This window comes from Electrophorus electricus, chromosome 2 (assembly GCF_041902795.1).
Source record: "Electrophorus electricus isolate QZ-2024a chromosome 2, ASM4190279v1, whole genome shotgun sequence".
NCBI lineage: Eukaryota > Metazoa > Chordata > Actinopteri > Gymnotiformes > Gymnotidae > Electrophorus > Electrophorus electricus.
This window is the reverse complement of record NC_137498.1, coordinates 2,936,828-2,956,193: the sequence shown is the minus strand read 5'-3', so window position 1 is coordinate 2,956,193 and position 19,366 is coordinate 2,936,828. Positions and strand designations below refer to the sequence as shown.

The window sequence follows — 19,366 nt, the reverse complement described above, 5'->3', positions numbered from 1 at the left end:
AGCTCTTTTGTCTGTATCTCTCTCTGAGCAGTTGTTCATCTCATAGTTGTATGTTTTTTATCAAGCTGGTGTTTGCTATTACTTTTTAAAATTTTTATAGGATGGCTTTTTCATAGTTATTTGTCATACAGATTTTTTTCACACACAATCATTTAAGTTTGCATAAGGTCTCACTTTCATTTTTGTGCACTGTTACTCCTTTTAATTGTTTTTATAACGTTAACAATCTATTCTTATTCACCAACACTCAGTCCGCACTTTCTATGATCCCGAGACCCAACCACTACAAAACTCTCTGAACAAAAGTCTGAAATTTCCAACTATGCAGAACTTTTAAAAGGCATCATCTTACCTTCAAAACGTGCGCTTCTGTCAATTTCAGCCATCACACACAGAACAATGCAGTTTTTAGGTGATCTGTCAGTTTGTGCTGATAACAGTGTGGGTCCACAGACAAAGTTCCCGTAGTACGGGCCACCGATAAATGTCGTTCCTAAATCCCCAGTCAGCTAGTTTTAAAATTAATCATTCAAATAGAAAATGATGATGCAGACTTCAGAATTAATAGAAGAGAACTGCTGGTCAATCCTTTATTGCAGGTTAACGTTAACAAGAATTACAAAGTCACCATCCGGAGTCATTCTGGTTGAAAAGATCAGTGGAGTCCTACATGAGACAGGAGACCTCATCACAGAGACAGTGAAAGCCGTCTGGACAGTGCGTGGTGCTCTGTGTTCTCAGCTGTGCAGCGCTACAGAAGATTCAGAATATTCAAACAACGCGTGCATGTTTGAGGGACCTGCTAATCTAACCTAGTGTCTGGCTCATACTGGGACTTCTTCACAGCTGTATGCTTTCACTGCACATGGACATCAGCATTACACTAGTGGCTGTTAGAGACACAGTCTCTTTGTCTGAATATCCTTTACCTTTGTCTTTTAGTTTGGTCTTTGCTCTATCTGATGGAAGTACACCTACCTCTCTCTCATTCACACACATCTTTCACACACTCTCTTTGTGTGTTGTGTTCTGAGTCTGTGTGTGTCTGTCTGTGTGTGTGTCTGTCTGTCTCTCTCTCTCTCTCTCTCTCTCCCTCCCTCCCTCCCTCCCCCCCCAGCTCTTCTCCACTCCTCCTTCTTTTTCCACTGTATAACCCTGTAGAGTTTAGAAAAGGACCTCACGTCTGTTTTTGAGTAAAGCCTGTTTCTCTGGTCTGGGGAATCCCTGCAGTTCTGCTGCTGCTCCACCAGAGAGCGCACTTGCAGCAGTCTCAGAGGTGCTCGGCGCTGAGCGCTAACTTCACCTAGCTTCACATGCTCTCTCTCTCGTGCATATTATATAGACCTGTGGAACACTTTACCTTGTTTGTGAGTTACTTTGAGTAAGAATTACAACACATCAGTCAAATCATGTTTTTCACTTCCTGCACTTAACTATCAAATCAAATTTATTTATATAGCACTTTTTACAACAGATGTCACAAAGCAGCTTTACAAATGTCCAAGTCCAAACCCTCAGTCAGCAAACCAGGGTTGACAGTGACAATTAAAAACTCCCTAGAGCAGGAGGAAGAAACCTTGAGAGGCATCAAGATTCAAAGGGGGAGGAACCAAACACACTAAATCTATCCTCTTCTGACTGCTATCTGTTCATAAACTCTTAGAAAGCTTAGATCAGCCCTGGATGGCCTACCTAACATTAAAACACCAAAATAGGCATCATAGTATCTCACACCCAAAAGTATTTTACATTGAAGTAGGTATAATGTAATAAGTGCAATGCAGTCACTCATTTGTGGGGCGATCCAGATCCAGAACTTCCCATTCTCAGGAATGCAGGCTGCTCTCACGTCTCAGATCCAGAACTCTGCGTGGGTGTGTGAGTGGAGCAGGGGTGCTTCCTCTCCACTGGTCTGTGTCTGGGCTTCTGCGTGGGTGTGTGAGTGGGGCAGGGGTGCTTCTTCTCCACTGGTCTGTGTCTGGGCCTGCAGAACAGCTGGTGTGCTGCCTCACGTGGGTCTTGAAGTACAGACATCTCCACCTCCGCTAAGACAAAAATGGACATGGACACACAATTTCTTTACATTACCCCTCTCTCTCTCTCTCTCTCTCTCTCTCTCTCTCTCTCTCTCAGTAGAACATAGTTAAAGACTGTTGAAGCAGACCGAGATCTTTAATTTGTGGACATTCAAACCTACAATATGACAAGTGGTGACTATTAAACAGCTTGTATTTAGTTTGAATCACTTGGGTGGAACCTAGCCAAGGCTGTGCTAGTCGTTACTAAAGCCATTTTCCTCTGATAGTAGTTTGGTAAAAGTACAAACTTACTCCTACTATACACACACAATCACGTTAGAATAAGTGTTGATGTGTTGCGTTTGGTGCCTTCCTGGAGTTTCCATCTCAGGTGAGCAATCACCAGCAGAAAAAGAAGAGTCAAAAAAAAAAAGAAGGTTCAGCAGGAGTTTAGCCTTGTGTTATGACTCTCTCTAGGTGGTGAGGTCGCAACAGCACTGTGAAAATATTGGTAGCAGGATGGCATGTGGAATGATTAATCACTGGACTGAACTGGCAGACGAGGTGAAATTTTGTGTATTTCAATGGATGAGAGACCACCAAATCAAGATCCTATCATGGCCAGCCCAATCTCCAGACCTGAACCCCAATGAAAACCTCTGGAATGTGATCAAGAGGAAGAAGGATGATCACAAGCCATCAAACAAAACCGAGCTCCTGGAATTTCTGTGCCAGGAGTAGCATAAAGTTACCCAACAGCAATGTGAAAGACTAGTGGAAAGCATGCCAAGACACATGAAAGCTGTGATTAAAAATCAGGGTTATTCCACCAAATATTGATTTGTTGACTCATCCTAAGTTGAAATATTAGTACTGTGTTGTTTATAAATGATTATGAGCTTGTTTTCTTTGCATTATTTGTGGTCTGAAATTTCTGTAACTGTTTTGTTATTTTGAAGATTAGTCAATTTCATGTGTCCGAGTTAAACTTTAATGTCTTGACTGATCATGTCCACCACCAATTAACAGTTTATTTGATTTGACAGCCTCACAGGGGAAATGCAAAGTAGCATTTAGTGTATTAGTGTTGGATGGTTGCTGAAGTCTGAAGGCCTCTTTTCACTGTATTGTGAATATTTTAGCGACTTTATAACAGAAACCACCAAAAGCTGACCAAATCTATAAAAAAGATATAAAAAACATTCAAACCACTGTTTAGACTTATATAACGAATAAGAGTGGATTTAGAATGGATTCCACATAATTCCTGTCACATATTTGTTACGGAAAGATGGATGTGTGTGTGTGCTCCAGATCCACTGCCAGGATTTCCACCCTGATTGAGACTCCGCCCCTTTCCTTGCCGGCTTTCCCAGCCAACTGTGTTGGCTATTTAAAGGCCCCTCCCAGGAGAGAGAGAGAGAGAGAGAGAGGGAGAGAGAGAGAGAGAGAGAGAGAGAGAGAGAGAGAGTGAGTGAGTGAGATTGAATGAATGAATGAATGAGTGAGTGAGTGTTTCCTCATTTTTGGACTTCGTCTTTGGCTTCGCCCTTCCTACTTCCGCAGTTGTGTATATATACCTATATACATATATATAGATTGTGTAAATATGGTTTTTTGGTATTTTGGTGTTGGACACTGGTGGTAGGGAGTGACTGCTATTTTTGTTGGCCGTTTGTTTTGTTTCTGTTTTTGTGTTAGGGAGTTAGGGAGTTGTGTTGTTATGATTAGTTAGTGTGTAGTTTTATTTAATTAGTCTGGGTTTTGTTTGCTATTTTGGCTTGCATCACTCCTGAAGACAGTTGCACCAGTATGATTGTTTGTTTATGAATGATAAGCTCTGTAAAATACACTGAAAACCCCTTCCATTTGTGCTTCTGTTTGTTTTGCTGCTGCTCACTTTTTCACAACTTCCATTACATTAGCCATTTCTCCTTCTTTTTCCTTGTTACGGCCTCACAGCCTCACAAAATGTTTTTGCATTTTATAAGGTCATTAAAGGTCAACTCTTTTTTCTGCTCCTTGTTGGATTTGTTTGCTCATCACCTGTTTGCTGGAGTTGGCAACGATTCACCTGCCCCCATGGCAAAAGTTCCAAACCTAATATTGCCCTTAATGATAAATGGCTAGATAACAACAAGTTAAACATTGGTAGCAATAGCTTTTCTTTTTCCTCAAGTGAAGAAAAGCGGTTTTCCGCGTTATTTAAGGTATGTCACTCGCTCAATAGCCAAAGTCTGATATGAGTTTGATTTCCCAGTGTTTCAATCAATAAATTACTATGCATAAGTATTTTTCATATGTTCTTCAAAACCAAGAATTCTAAGCCGTTTAGATGACCTAATTCGCTTTTAACTTCACTTTAGAGAAACAAAACGACAAACACTTAGGTGAACACTTTAGACAAACCCAATCAACTACATTTAACATTTATCTCTTTGTGTGCTTTTGCCTTTTTACTCTGAGCTCTTTTGTATGTATCTCTCTCTGAGCAGTTGTTCATCTCATAGTTGTATGTTTTTTATCAAGCTGGTGTTTGCTATTACTTTTTAAAATTTTTATAGGATGGCTTTTTCATAGTTATTTGTCATACAGATTTTTTTCACACACAATCATTTAAGTTTGCATAAGGTCTCACTTTCATTTTTGTGCACTGTTACTCCTTTTAATTGTTTTTATAACGTTAACAATCTATTCTCATTCACCAACACTCAGTCCGCACTTTCTATGATCCCGAGACCCAACCACTACAAAACTCGCTGAACAAAAGTCTGAAATTTCCAACTATGCAGAACTTTTAAAAGGCATCATCTTACCTTCAAAACGTGCGCTTCTGTCAATTTCAGCCATCACACACAGAACAATGCAGTTTTTAGGTGATCTGTCAGTTTGTGCTGATAACAGTGTGGGTCCACAGACAAAGTTCCCGTAGTACGGGCCACCGATAAATGTCGTTCCTAAATCCCCAGTCAGCTAGTTTTAAAATTAATCATTCAAATAGAAAATGATGATGCAGACTTCAGAATTAATAGAAGAGAACTGCTGGTCAATCCTTTATTGCAGGTTAACGTTAACAAGAATTACAGAGTCACCATCCGGAGTCATTCTGGTTGAAAAGATCAGTGGAGTCCTACATGAGACAGGAGACCTCATCACAGAGACAGTGAAAGCCGTCTGGACAGTGCGTGGTGCTCTGTGTTCTCAGCTGTGCAGCGCTACAGAAGATTCAGAATATTCAAACAACGCGTGCATGTTTGAGGGACCTGCTAATCTAACCTAGTGTCTGGCTCATACTGGGACTTCTTCACAGCTGTATGCTTTCACTGCACATGGACATCAGCATTACACTAGTGGCTGTTAGAGACACAGTCTCTTTGCCTGAATATCCTTTACCTTTGTCTTTTAGTTTGGTCTTTGCTCTATCTGATGGAAGTACACCTACCTCTCTCTCATTCACACACATCTTTCACACACTCTCTTTGTGTGTTGTGTTCTGTGTCTGTGTGTCTGTCTGTGTGTGTGTCTGTCTCTCTCTCTCTCTCTCTCTCTCTCTCTCCCTCCCTCCCTCCCCCCCCAGCTCTTCTCCACTCCTCCTTCTTTTTCCACTGTATAACCCTGTAGAGTTTAGAAAAGGACCTCACGTCTGTTTTTGAGTAAAGCCTGTTTCTCTGGTCTGGGGAATCCCTGCAGTTCTGCTGCTGCTCCACCAGAGAGCGCACTTGCAGCAGTCTCAGAGGTGCTAGCGCTGAGCGCTAACTTCACCTAGCTTCACATGCTCTCTCTCTCGTGCATATTATATAGACCTGTGGAACACTTTACCTTGTTTGTGAGTTACTTTGAGTAAGAATTACAACACATCAGTCAAATCATGTTTTTCATTTCCTGCACTTAACTATCAAATCAAATTTATTTATATAGCACTTTTTAACAGATGTCACAAAGCAGCTTTACAAATGTCCAAGTCCAAACCCTCAGTCAACAAACCAAGGGTGACAATTAAAAACTCCCTAGAGCAGGAGGAAGAAACCTTGAGAGGCATCAAGATTCAAAGGGGGAGGAACCAAACACACTAAATCTATCCTCTTCTGACTGCTATCTGTTCATAAACTCTTAGAAAGCTTAGATCAGCCCTGGATGGCCTACCTAACATTAAAACACCAAAATAGGCATCATAATATCTCACACCCAAAAGTATTTTACATTGAAGTAGGTATAATGTAATAAGTGCAATGCAGTCACTCATTTGTGGGGCGATCCAGATCCAGAACTTCCCATTCTCAGGAATGCAGGCGCTCTCACGTCTCAGATCCAGAACTCTGCGTGGGTGTGTGAGTGGAGCAGGGGTGCTTCCTCTCCACTGGTCTTGGTCAAAGTCTGTGTCTGGACCTCTGCGTGGGTGTGTGAGTGGGGCAGGGGTGCTTCCCTCTTCACTGGTCTGTGTCTGGACCTCTGCGTGGGTGTGTGAGTGGGGCAGGGGTGCTTCCTCTTCACTGGTCTGTGTCTGGACCTCTGCATGGGTGTGTGAGTGGTGCAGGGGTGCTTCCTCTCCACTGGTCTGTGTCTGGGCTTCTGCGTGGGTGTGTGAGTGGGGCAGGGGTGCTTCCTCTTCACTGGTCTGTGTCTGGGCCTGCAGAACAGCTGGTGTGCTGCCTCACGTGGGTCTTGAAGTACAGACATCTCCACCTCCGCTAAGACAAAAATGGACATGGACACACAATTTCTTTACATTACCTCTCTCTCTCTCTCTCTCTCTCTCTCTCTCTCTCTCTGGAGAACATAGTTAATGACTGTTGAAGCAGACCGAGATCTTTAATTTGTGGACATTCAAACCTACAATATGACACGTGGTGACTATTAAACAGCTTGTATTCAGTTTTAATCACTTGGGTGACACCTAGCCAAGGCTGTGCTAGTCATTACTAAAGCCATTTTCCTCCCATAGTAGTTTGGTAAAAGTACAGACTTACTACTACTCTTACTACTACTATACACACACAATCACGTTTGAATAAGTGTTGATGTGTTGCGTTTGGTGCCTTCCTGGAGTTTCCATCTCAGGTGAGCAATCACCAGCAGAAAAAGAAGAGTCACAGGTACAAAAACTCCACCACAGAGGAACCAGGCCGGTACGTGTTTCAGGAGCACAGCCAGCGATGACATGGCTCATCCCACAGCTGAAATGTTCTCTCTCACTATGTGTGTGTGTGTTGTGAACTTTGGGCTCCATGTGAGTAACCTGTGATGACCTGCATAGATTTAGTGTTTGGTTAACCTCACTCAGCCCTTTGCCCTACAAGACTGCACTAACATGGCAGTAACAGCTTGGCCAAATTGCAATAAAATGTGTTCTGTCAGTTCATTAGAGTACTCCCTGAATGAATCAGCCTTTAGTTTATATGTAACCACATTTATTGAGTATATAGAGATTTAGATGGACAGTCAGTTTATCCCAAATCTCGCCAAATCAAGAATTCCACACATTATTTTAATACCCTATATATCAACAATTATATCTAAGGAAGGCAACTACAATAGTAAAACATATTGTATGTATGAATGGACATTCGGTCTCTCAGAATATCCAGTGAAATGATATAATGTATTCCACCATTGCACATATGGTATTTGATGCATATTCCATCTGTGATTGCTACACTGTTTTACATTTGGTCATTTAATACATGGAGGGCTTTTACTCATTTCTGTCATTGTGTCTCCTGGTTCTGACATGGCTCATCCCACAGCTGAAATGCTCTCTCTCTCACTCTGTGTGTGTGTGTGTGTGTGTGTGTGTGTGTGTGTGTGTGTGTGTGTGTGTGTGTGTGCGCGTGCGTGTGTGTGTGCGTGTGTGTGTGTGTTGTGAACCTTGGACTCCATGTAAGTAACCTGTGATGACCTGAATAGATTTAGTGTTTGCTTAACCTTATTCAGCCCTTTGGCCTACAACTGCACTAACATGGCAGTAACAGCTTGGCCAAATACTACACTGTTTTACATTTGGTCATTTAATACATGGAGGGCTTTTACTCATTTCTGTCATTGTGTCTCCTGGTTCTTCCTTTCCTGCATCTGGCTTGTGTCTTAACTCCACCCTCTGAGGACTAGAGAGAGACATGCAAGGATATAATTTGAGGACAATCGTGTCAGTCTGTACCACTCATCAGCCCATCAGAGAAACAAACGGCAGTCTGGTCGTGTCCTCTTTGTGTTTTAAGTAAATAGAATCGGAAACTGAACACTGAAACAGCAGCAGTGTGTTGCTTACGCTTTTCTCCTAAGCACTGAAAGGAAATTGTAGGGAGAAGTCAAAGTACAAAAAGAAATCTCAAGGTTGTTGGAATTTTGTGTATGAAGTGCTGACTGTAATATGGTTGTCAGCCTGTTTGGTGCAGCTGTTGGGTAGGGCAGCCTGACAAAGTGATCACACTGTGTGTTTTCATGGCTTTGCATTGGTTACTACAAGATCTCCTGGGTCAAAGGTCAAACATACTGTAGGGCATTGGAAAATATAGATGTTTCTTTTTGTTTCATTTTAGAGGGTTTTATTATTTTTAATTTAAACTTAAACAGTGTGTTGATCAAGTTAGTCAAAGAGTCCTTTAGTTCAACTTGCCACAAGTTTCTGTGTTCATATACTTAACTGTTAGATGATAAAACATGACAAGACACCTTTGTGATATAAGACGTATTCAGTGGCATTGAGAACTGACCAAAAAACTATAAATATAAGCAAAACTGTAAGAGTCATTTAGATTGAGTAACAACAACAGTGGGTAATGGTAGCTCAGCGGTTGTGGTGCTTGATTTGTAATCGGAAGGTTGCTGGTTCAAGCTCCACCACTGTTGCGCCCCTGAGCAAATTGCTCAAGTTGTATTCTTATATAATTGTAAGTTGCTTTGGATAAAAGAGTCAGATAAATGTAAACAGTCAAAGAATAAAATTTATGACATAGCTAATAGAGTAATAAACTGATTCCAATGAAATAATTTTCACATTTAAGTATTATGCAGTGTTCTGCAATATCAAGGTCAAAGAATTGGGGTTTTTTATAGTATTAACATGGATGTAAGAAAATGTGTTAGTTTCTCTGTTAGGAAGCCCATGAATCAAACATTCAATCTCTGGAAGTTTAGAGAACATCCCTGCCCACTGTGGAAGATCTTTGTGATCTGTTCTGTTTTTAAATAAGCAAGCTGTTTACTTTGGGTTTATCACCTGCACCAGGTATCGCTCTGCTATTATATTTGTAGTGTGGTGTCCTTAATTTCGGAAATGTTTCTAATTCTATTTCACATAAATACAAACACAGAACAAAAAAGGAATCTAAACACTATGAAAGGGCCACATTCCATCCCTTACTAGGTTACCTGTCTTGTCATACTTTACACTTTACATCTCCATGGAGATGGGCCTGTGGCTGTAATGACTTACATACCAAGGAGACAATATTTCAACATATGGATGGTGCAACAGACGCGTTTGGACAAGCAGGTTCCTGTTTTGCGAAGGAGTATTGCAAAGGCTGGATCTTGAGCAATTGACAACAGTGCTAAGTTGATCCTCAAATTTAAATGGACTATCAAAAATAAAGTTAAGATTGATTAAAAAAGGATAAATAAAGTTACACTGGGACATTCTTGGTGTTAACCCTCCACAATCTGTTTCTTTTTTCAGTCACTGGTATTTTCTCACTCCTCATTTTCCTTCTTTAGATGTTTCCATCACTTGGCACCGTCACATCTATTAGCACTTCTGTTTTCTGCATCTTATCCACTATCACAAGGCCTGCTTGTTTCGCCACTACTTCCTTATTAGTCTGGATCGGGTTCAGCAGGAGTTTAGCCTTGTCCTATCTAGTTTCGACAGATGAGTTGTGTCATGAGTTACAGAGTGATGTATGGATTCTACAGAAGGCAGGAAGTCTGGTATAACTAGATAGTAGAATGAGCAAACTCTCACTTGCATCTAGATTGTATCAGGTTCACTGGAAAGACATGTTGTTTCATCAGAGGTGTGCTTTTCTTCCCCAGAAGAGAAATGCATACATCCCTGCTATTCACAGTTAACCTGCCACCTGGATATTAAGGCTAATCAGGCCTATAGAAGGTAGACTAGCCTGACTTCACTGCCCACTATGAATCAAGGAAATATAGTTGCAATGTAGAAATCATAATAGACACTTTGATTTTTAAATGAAGAGCAGAATTTATGCACAAAGAGAGCCAGTTTAAGACCAAACCAGATTAATTGTTAAAGAATCCTGAGAAAATGCACAACGTAAACTGTTCTTGTGCTTCAGATGACCTGCTCATGAGAAACCCCTGCATCAGCTCGACAGCCCAACACTAACTGCACAAGCAAAACTGTTCAAAATGGTTTCTTTTGATGCCACTGTGACAGTAACAAGTGCATCTGAGATTAATCAAACTTCAAAGACCAGGTGGCCTTTCTTCAGAACTTCTTTCAGAACTTCTGGTTTTCTTCAGATCTTTAACTGATAAGAACTTTAACAGAGACTTTTAGCATCTAAAAGGGCTGTTCTTGCCATCACATTATTACTTTCATGATATCATTTATGATATTCTGTTTTTGTACAAATTGCATTAAATTTGCAGTTCCATTTTATCACTCCCATCTTACTGTGTGATTGTGAAAAAGACACAATGGCAAACACTCCTTAAACATAAATTAAATTGCATCATATTCCTCCCACGCATATCCATGACATAAAAAGACCTGTGTCCTGTGTTAATGAGTGTCCTGTAGATGTCTTTGTATAGTAAACATCTTCAGACACAAGGTTTTGTCCTTCAGGAGTTTGTGGGATACACAGATATAAACTTCACAATTGACCATTTTCAGCTGAATGTGGAAAGTCAGTAATGTCATAGATCTACAATGGTGCAAAGTGGATGATTGTATCATATTTACTAAATGGATTAAATTTATTAAGAACGAAGCAAATAAACAAATAAATATATAACGTGACAAATCTGAAATAGGCGGTTTGTGGCAGTCCAGCACAACTTCATATTTGAATTATCTATAGGACTTGATAGAAAAAATGTAAGAAATGCATCCCTCAGCATGTCTTCCAGCGAACCTGTTGACACACGAGGTGCAGAAGGTCTCGCTTCTATTTTCTAGTTAGACTGGTCCTCCTCACTTTTGTAACAATATGATATCTGAAATAGGTCATTGTGGCAAGCCTGCAAAAGGTTTTGTTTAAATAATGCACAGGACTTTATGGGGAGGAGGGATTAAATTTCTGGTGTATTTCCTATATTAACCTAAAGGCAAAGGAAACTTCCTTTTTCTTTATCTTTCATCACCTTGTCTTGGGTTTCCTCAGACCTTTGACAGCAATTTCTTTCTGTGTAAGAGGCGGGGTGTGCATGGTATAAAGGTTCTCCAGTGAGACCTCAACACACTCAACCAGCAAGACGTACAAAGAGTTACAGGTAAGGTTCCCTTCTTAGTATTTGCACATTTTTTATTTTAGGTTCACGAACCAAAACATAGTCCAGTTGTTCTGTTTGATGATATCATTCTAATCTCTTTTACTGAATTATAGGATAACACAGTTTACAAGTCTTCCCTGGTCTTACATACAATGGCTAACAGCAAAGGCAAGCTTTAAGTTATTATTTTCTTCAGAGTGATTGATTGTACTTTTTCCAATTCTTTAGGACATGAGAAGGTTTAGACATTATACCAGCATGGTTGTTTGACCACATGTTTCATTCAAATATGTTTTAACTGAATCACAGAACTTGTGCCAACCAACTCCGTATGGAGTCCAGGATTCACAGAGGAGCTTCTCCCAACTTCTAAGCAGATATCCCTGCTGTACCACATCTCCTACCTGTGTCTGGCTAAGTTTCCAAACTTGGAGAGGCTCCTCAGGAAGCGTGCTGTGGAAACCCAACTTCTCTTTGGATCCTCTGAAGCTCTTCTGCTGAAGGTATGGTGTCAATGTAGGGTGAGATCTCTGGTCGTTTCTGTCCGTCAGGAAAAAAATTATTTAGAATTAATTCATAACAATCAATGACTGTATTGTGTAAAACACTGGAATCCAAAGTTATAATAACAGATTTGATGAACAGAATGGATATTCTAATGAACTTACAGCAACACTTCACCTTAAAATATCAGACATAGCAAAAACATATCAAACTGAAAGTTTTAAGTTTTCTTATTAGAAAATGTGTTAATAAATTATTTTGCAAATTAATATAAAGCGATATTCAAAACTACATGCCACCATAATTAACATTAGCCTTAAAAGAGAAATATAACCAACTGAAAGCATTCTTATTAGTAGAACGCTACATTTTCAGAATAACAAAATAAAGTCAGAACTCTGGAACCAACCTGTCCAGGAACTGAATCAGTGACCTCTAAAACACTAAAGAAAATGTAATGAAATATCCAATAGATTTAAATAGCTGATTAACTAAATATATAAAATGAACAAACCAAATATTAAAAATACAAAACGATTTATTTTGTACAATTTCTTTTGCTCCATAGAACAAATGTGATTATTTCAAAAGGACTTTCTCACTGTCATAATGACACATTAAATAAAATTATAGCCTTCCCGTTTGGAAAAAAAAATTTAATTCCAGATTGAAATCCAAATCCTTAAAATAACACAAACAGTTTATTTTAAAAGTTCAAGTTCAAAGTTCAAATTCAAAGAGGTTTTATTGTCATTTCAGCTATATACAAATACACAACAAAAATGAGACAGTGTTCCTCCAGGACCATAGTGCAACATGAAACAACAGTGCAACAGACAACATGCTACACAAGTGCAAACACTCCAATATAGTGCAAAAATGTCATTAAATAAACATTAAATAAACAATAATAAATACAGAACAGGACAAATACAAAATGAGTAGACAGTGCAATTATTTAGTGCAGTACACAGTACTGGGCATATGTAAAGCGAGTTGTGCATAGGAATCAGTGACATGCTACCCTGAACATAGCAGTCACCAGTAGCAGCCAGAACAGTTCAGAGTACAGTGCTGGTTTAGTACAGTACTCTAGCAGCAAGTAGGATAATGTGCAAGACTGCAACAGGAGTGCATAGTTTATTTGTGTGAGGTTTGACTTCAGCACTAGTCCGATGCAAAACAATGTGTGAGTGTGTGTATAGATATGTATGTATGTATGTGTGTGTATGAGTGCGTATGTGTGTGTGTGTGTGTGTGTGTATGTGTGTGTGACTGTGTATAAGCATGTATAAAAGTGCCGATTTTGGAATCTGAATTGGAATTGTAGTTAGCCAGTGTTCAGGAGTCTAATGGCTTCTGGGAAGAAGCTGTTGCACAGTCTGGAGGTGCGGGACTGGATGCTGCGGTACCTTCTTCCAGATGGCAAAAGGGTGAACAGTTCATGTGAGGGGTGTGTGGGGTCTTTCACAATGTTGGTGGCTTTCCGGATGCAGCGTGTTATGTAGATGTTCGTGATGGAGGGAAGAGAGACCCCAATGATCTTCTCAGCTGTTCTCACTATTCTCTGGAGGGTCTTGCGGTCAAAGGCGGTGCAGTTCCCAAACCAGGTAATGATGCAGCTGCTCAGAATGCTTTCTACAGTATCTCTGTAGAAGGTAGTGAGGATGGGTGATGGGAGATGGGCTTCCCTCAGCTTCCGAAGGAAGTAAAGATGTTGCTGGGCTCTCTTGGTGGTGGAACTGGTGTTCAGGGTTCAGGTGAGGTTCTCCGCTAAGTGAACACCAAGGAACTTGATGTTCTTGATGATCTCCACTGAGGAGCCGTTGATGGTAAGCGGGGAGTGATCTTGCCTTGCTCTCCTGAAGTCAACAACCATTTCTTTTATCTTGTCAACATTCAGATACAGGTTGTTGGCCTTACACCAGTTCACCAGTTCTCGCACCTCCTCTCTGTATGCTGACTCGTTGTCTTTGTTGATGAGACCCACCACGGTCGTGTCAGCGGCGAACTTGATGATGTGATTCGAACTGTGCATCGCTGCACAGTCATGAGTCAGCAGTGTGAACAGCAGAGGGCTGAGTACGCTGCCCTGGGGAGCACCAGTACTCAGTGTGGTGGTGTTGCAAGTGCTGCTCCCAATCCGGACTGACTGAGTGAGGTCTACCAGTCAAGAAATCCAGGATCCAGTTACAGAGGGAGGTGTTCAAGCCCAGTAAGCTCAACTTTCCAATCAGATGCTGAGGAACAATGGTGTTGAATGCTGAACTGAAGTCTATGAACAGCATTCTTACATAGGTGCCCTTTTTATCCAGGTGTGTGAGTGCCAGATGAAGTGTGGTAGAGATGGCATCATCTGTAGAGCGGTTGGAGCGGTGCGCGAACTGCAGGGGGTCCAGAGAAGGGGGAAGCTGGGTCTTGATGTGTCTCATGACAAGTCTCTCGAAGCACTTCGTGATGATGGATGTGAGTGCAATGGGACGGTAGTCGTTGAGACACAACACCACGGGCTTCTTAGGCACGGGGACGATGGTGGTGATCTTGAAGCATGTTGGGACCATGGCGCAGCTCAGAGAGATATAGAAGATGTCTGTCAGGACATCTGCAAGCTGGTCAGCACATTCTTTGAGCACACGACCTGGGATGTTGTCTGGTCCAGCAGCTTTCCATGGGTTAACTCCACGCAGAGTACACCTCACATCAGCCGCCGTCAGGCACAGCACCTGGTCGTTTTGCGGAGGGATGGGCTTTTCTGCTGCAACGTTGTTCTGCGCTTCAAACCATGCATAGAAGTCATTCAGTGCATCTGGGAGGGTGGCATCACTGTCACAGGAAGGTGATGTTTTCCTGTAGTTAGTAATGGCCTGAATGCCCTCCCACATGCGCCGTGTGTCACCCGTGTCTTTGAAGTGTCCATGGATCCTCTGTGCGTGTGCACGCTTTGCTTCCCTGATCGCACATGACAGTTTGGCTCTCGCTTTTCTGAGAGCCTTTCTGTCACCTGTTCTAAAGGCTGAGTCACGGGTGCTCAGTAGCATGCGCACCTCAGCAGGCATCCATGGCTTCTGGTTGGGGCATGTGGTGATGGTCTTGGAGACAGTAACATCATCAATTCACTTGCATAACATATGATCAATGGAAGAAAAATGAAATAAATGAAGATCACAACTGACAGATGTTCAGTAGTAGAGGTTTTGTAACATAATAGCATCTGTTTCTATATTTGAAGAGCATGTAATCAGAGCATGTTCTCTGTTAGCTGGAAGTTTGCTTTTACATATCAGGAGAAAGAGTTGTGTAAGATGAGACAGACCCTCTGGCTTGGTCAAAAGTCTATAAACTCCTTCCTCTTGGGGCTGATTATCATAACAGGTGGAGTGATAATCCCCACCTCATTAGGTGAGGCAGATGGGGTTGATGGTTCCGTGTAAATTCTTCATGTTATTAGGAGATTGATGTGATCTGCTGTGTATTCTTATATGATCAATCTAGACAAAGAGTTAAAAGTACTACAGCTACAAGGTCACACAGTGTTAGAGTACATTAAGGAAAAAGGTTTAACCAATCAGTATAATCAAATTATTTCACCACTTCAATAAACTATTCACCTCAGTGCTTCACAGCACACCAGTAAACAGTTAAACAGTTAAAATGTTTTACAAGAGAGTCATAATACAAGCTGCTACTCTACTGCCTCAGTAACTGACGCTCTAGAACAGAAACCGTGATGATCTTCAGTAATCAGACCTGCTCAAGTACCACAGAACCAATATGGAATTCAGGAAGTGAGATGTTTGTAATCACATCACCATAAATATCTCTGAATCCTTAATGAGCTCAGTAACTGTGTTGTAGCCAATATGTCCATCACATGGAGGAACAGCAGCAGCAAAGGTCATATAAGGTGGGAGGTAAATGTTAAATTACATTCTGCATATCTTATGTTATTCCTTCCACCACAGTGTATGGGCATCAGTCAGACCCTGGTTTCATCACTGTTTCCAATGCTGATACATGCTATTGAAAAAAACAAACCAACACTGGCAGTAAAGTACCTGGAAAAAGCAAGAACCTGGATTGATGAACTTATTGCAGATGCGGACAAGATGGTGCAAAGGTAACAACATGTATTTTTTGCAGCCTAGATCACCATGATGTATAGAAATGGTGTGAAGCAGTGCTGTTCTGTTAGTAGAGAAATGCATGTCAGATTAATAGTTTGAAAGTTAAATAATTATTAGCTTTTAGAGTTCTTCAATTTCAGTTTTATTCTGGTGTCTGTGACGCCTGTGCTGATGTGAAGATTGATATGTAGTACTTTAAAGCTGCACTATGTAGATTTTTAGAATTGGCGACCACTCTGGTGGAAGTATGCAACCGCATGAATCATGAGCATTTTGTAAAGTGGGTTGTGCTGCCTTCCATTTGCCCAAGTGAATTTATCTGATGATTGCGAGTGCATTCATGTTGAAGGAGTGTTCACAGAGAATTTGATCAGATCTCTCTGGAATGCTCTCTCAGGATGTAAGTGAATTATGTAACTTACTCTTGTAATCATCCAACAGATACGCTACAGCCTGGTAGCACAGGCATAATGTTAGACAAGTTTAATTTAAAGCTATAGTTGCATACATGAAAGGAGAGAGATGGTAGCACTGGAGATAATCTGAGAGATTAAAGGTTTTCCTTGTTCAGACATAAGAGGACAAACTCTGAAACAAAAAAGACACTGTCAGCAAAGTGATTATATAATAATATTAGCGAATTTGCCAGCTAACATTGGCTACATAGCTAAAACAGCTTAACATTTACCTTGTACAATACACAAGATAACAATAAATTCCTAATCAATAACAAATTGCTTGTTTGCTTGCTAGCTAGCAAACCACCAACATAATGTACCTGTTCAGCAATCAAAAATAAACCAACATTCCTGAACCCCTGCAGGCTGTTGACACCCCTGAAAAGTCAACACAATGTGTAGGAGTCACATGCGGGTAATGCTGCAGAGGATGACTGGGGTTGCCGTTCTGATGTCTCCATATGAGGCAGTATCTCTATCCTTCAATTCACTGACTTTCAGCACTGTACACATGCACAGGTATATCAGAACTGTGAGCCACGCCCCCTGTAACATTACTCAGGGAAACGGCCAATCGAGCCGGACCTTGTTTTTGATCCTGTGCGTGTGATTCGTTAATTCATAAAAACATCTGATGTGGTTCAGAAAACACTTGCTAAATCCGCCCCAACAGTTCAGAATCTGAATGAATATTTCATGCTTTATAGGGTGACTTGCAGAAAGACACTATATTTTAGCAGAAGGTTTTTCCTCTTGGCTTAGTAATGTGACTTCTTTCAATTTTAACAAACAAATGTTACCTAGTGCAGCTTTAATGACACAGTGACATAGACTGATAACAAATACCTGGAATCTTCTCAACCTACAGACACACAAAGTAAATGAATGTTGACTATTTTCACACTTTTAATATTTAGCTATGTTCAACACAACGAAGATGTGGCCACAACTACCAGTGACATCATCACTGAAAAGGCAAACACTGAGGCCAAGTCTGAGCAGCTTTCCAAGGAAGTTCAGGAAATGGAGGGAGCTATAAAGACCCTTGAAGAAAAGCTTGCCGGAGTTAGGAACGAGCTTGAAGACACCAAAAGGAAGATAGATGCCAAAAACCTGGAACTTGAGAGTTATGTAAGGGACGTGACAAGCAAAAGCTCAGGCCTCGGAATCTTCGCTGCGATTGTGCCGTTCATTGGGCCAATCGTCAAGTCCATTTACGATGCCGCAACATCCCCCGCTGCTGCTGCAAAAATCAAAGCTCTTGAAAACCAGCTGAATCAGCTCACCTCTCAAAAGACGGCTCTGATGAACCAACAGTGGAGCATTGAGGTCCAGCAGATTGACTTACAGATGAAACTGGCCAAAGTAAAAATCGACAAGGGTGAGTGATGATTGGGTGATGTCTGCTGGATGACTGTTTTTGGTTATGTATGCTTGTCTGTCTGTTAACAGTTTTTTGAATAAGCTCATGGGTTCTGTGTGTAGTGTTACTGGACCAGTTCATCTCCACACATGTACATTAGTAAATGAGACTGTAAACAATCTATTTTTAAGAATACAAAAGTACACAGAGCTCTGAAAACACTTCCATAGCAAAACACTGCACAATTTTCCTGTCCTGTACTCATTGTTGGTTTAAATAAGCAGTCTGTGTTTCTGTTTGTGTGTACCAGGCTCTATACCCAGCCCTGTCCACCTGAACGAGGTCCAGCGATATCTGACTAAAATCCAGAACATTCTGATTCAGATCAAAAACTTCTGGCAAAAGGTGCACAGTATGTTGGGTGTCATGCAGAAAAAGACATTTGTTAATGAAGATCTTGTTGATGAACCTGAACTTAAAGAAGAATTTGTGAATTCAATCCAAAAGGCTTCAGAGGTAACTGATATATGAAACAGTTACAGTAAAGTAAAATTACAATATACAATGACATTTTTTAAAATTCAAAAACACTGCACATTAGAGTAATGCTTGATAAGTATATTGTGGAATCTATTGTTCATTATGTAAGTCAGAACAGTTGTCCAAATGGTTTTTGTATCTCTTTTACAGATTTGGTCAAATTTTGGTGGTTCCTGTGGTAAAGCTGCTGAAATATTCAAAATACAGTCCAAGGATGCCTATGCGTTCCTGGAGATTGATCCATCGTCTCTCTCAGACGCCGTGTGGCAGGAAGAGTATAACAGTGTTATGGGACAGCTACAGGAAATGAAAGTCTTGAACCAGACTCCAGCAGCCATCCAAAACTAAAGCACTAAATACTACTGTGCATTTCTCCTCTGAGGCTGTCAAATCAAATACTCTGTTAATTGGTGGTCATATATTGGTAATTTTTATAGATAATATTGATTTTCTGTATTTAGGTACAATCAGTCATTCCTTTTTTAATCAGAACTATATGACCTTGTAGTCAGTCATACACAATTTACAATGTATGTGTACCTGATTAAAATAGCGTAGCTTTCTCATTTAAGCCTCAAATCATTCAAGGCTGAAAAAAAAATCTTTCTCCTCTTTTAATTTCCCATAATGAACTTTACTGCCATGTGAAACTGGCCATTACAGCAGCTCAATGAATCTGTTTTTCAGAGCCACCTACTTCCAAATCTTTGTGGCCAGCGCTTGTGTAAATCATGAGGTGGCAGTAGATCATGTGTGAGGAGATCCAGGAGCATATAGACGCAACAGCTCCAAGTGCTCCAACTAATGTAGTAGTGTTGTAAACAGACCTGGTGTTGCTATGACAACTGTAGTATGACAGGTCACATGAAGCCACATAACATGAAAATAACACAAAAT

General features: G+C 40.7%; 1 protein-coding gene across 1 annotated transcript; it reads left to right on the top strand.

The window, feature by feature from the left end:
* Window positions 1-11,392: 11,392 nt before the first annotated feature.
* On the top strand, window positions 11,393-19,048 carry LOC118241870 (uncharacterized). Its single transcript, XM_035529236.2, has 7 exons — window positions 11,393-11,480; window positions 11,594-11,648; window positions 11,790-11,983; window positions 15,947-16,101; window positions 17,484-17,947; window positions 18,240-18,445; window positions 18,620-19,048. The coding sequence occupies exons 2-7, from the start codon at window positions 11,633-11,635 to the stop codon at window positions 18,815-18,817; spliced, it is 1,233 nt and encodes a 410-aa protein (XP_035385129.1). The 5' UTR covers window positions 11,393-11,480; window positions 11,594-11,632; the 3' UTR covers window positions 18,818-19,048.
* The last annotated feature ends 318 nt before the right edge of the window (window positions 19,049-19,366 follow it).

What these genes read in the sequence shown, in the direction of transcription:
- LOC118241870 (XM_035529236.2), top strand. An exon ending in GCGGACAAGATGGTGCAAAG is followed by an intron (nt 16,102 to 17,483) that starts GTAACAACATGT and finishes TTTAATATTTAG; the next exon opens with CTATGTTCAACACAACGAAG. An exon ending in CAAAGTAAAAATCGACAAGG is followed by an intron (nt 17,948 to 18,239) that starts GTGAGTGATGAT and finishes TGTGTGTACCAG; the next exon opens with GCTCTATACCCAGCCCTGTC.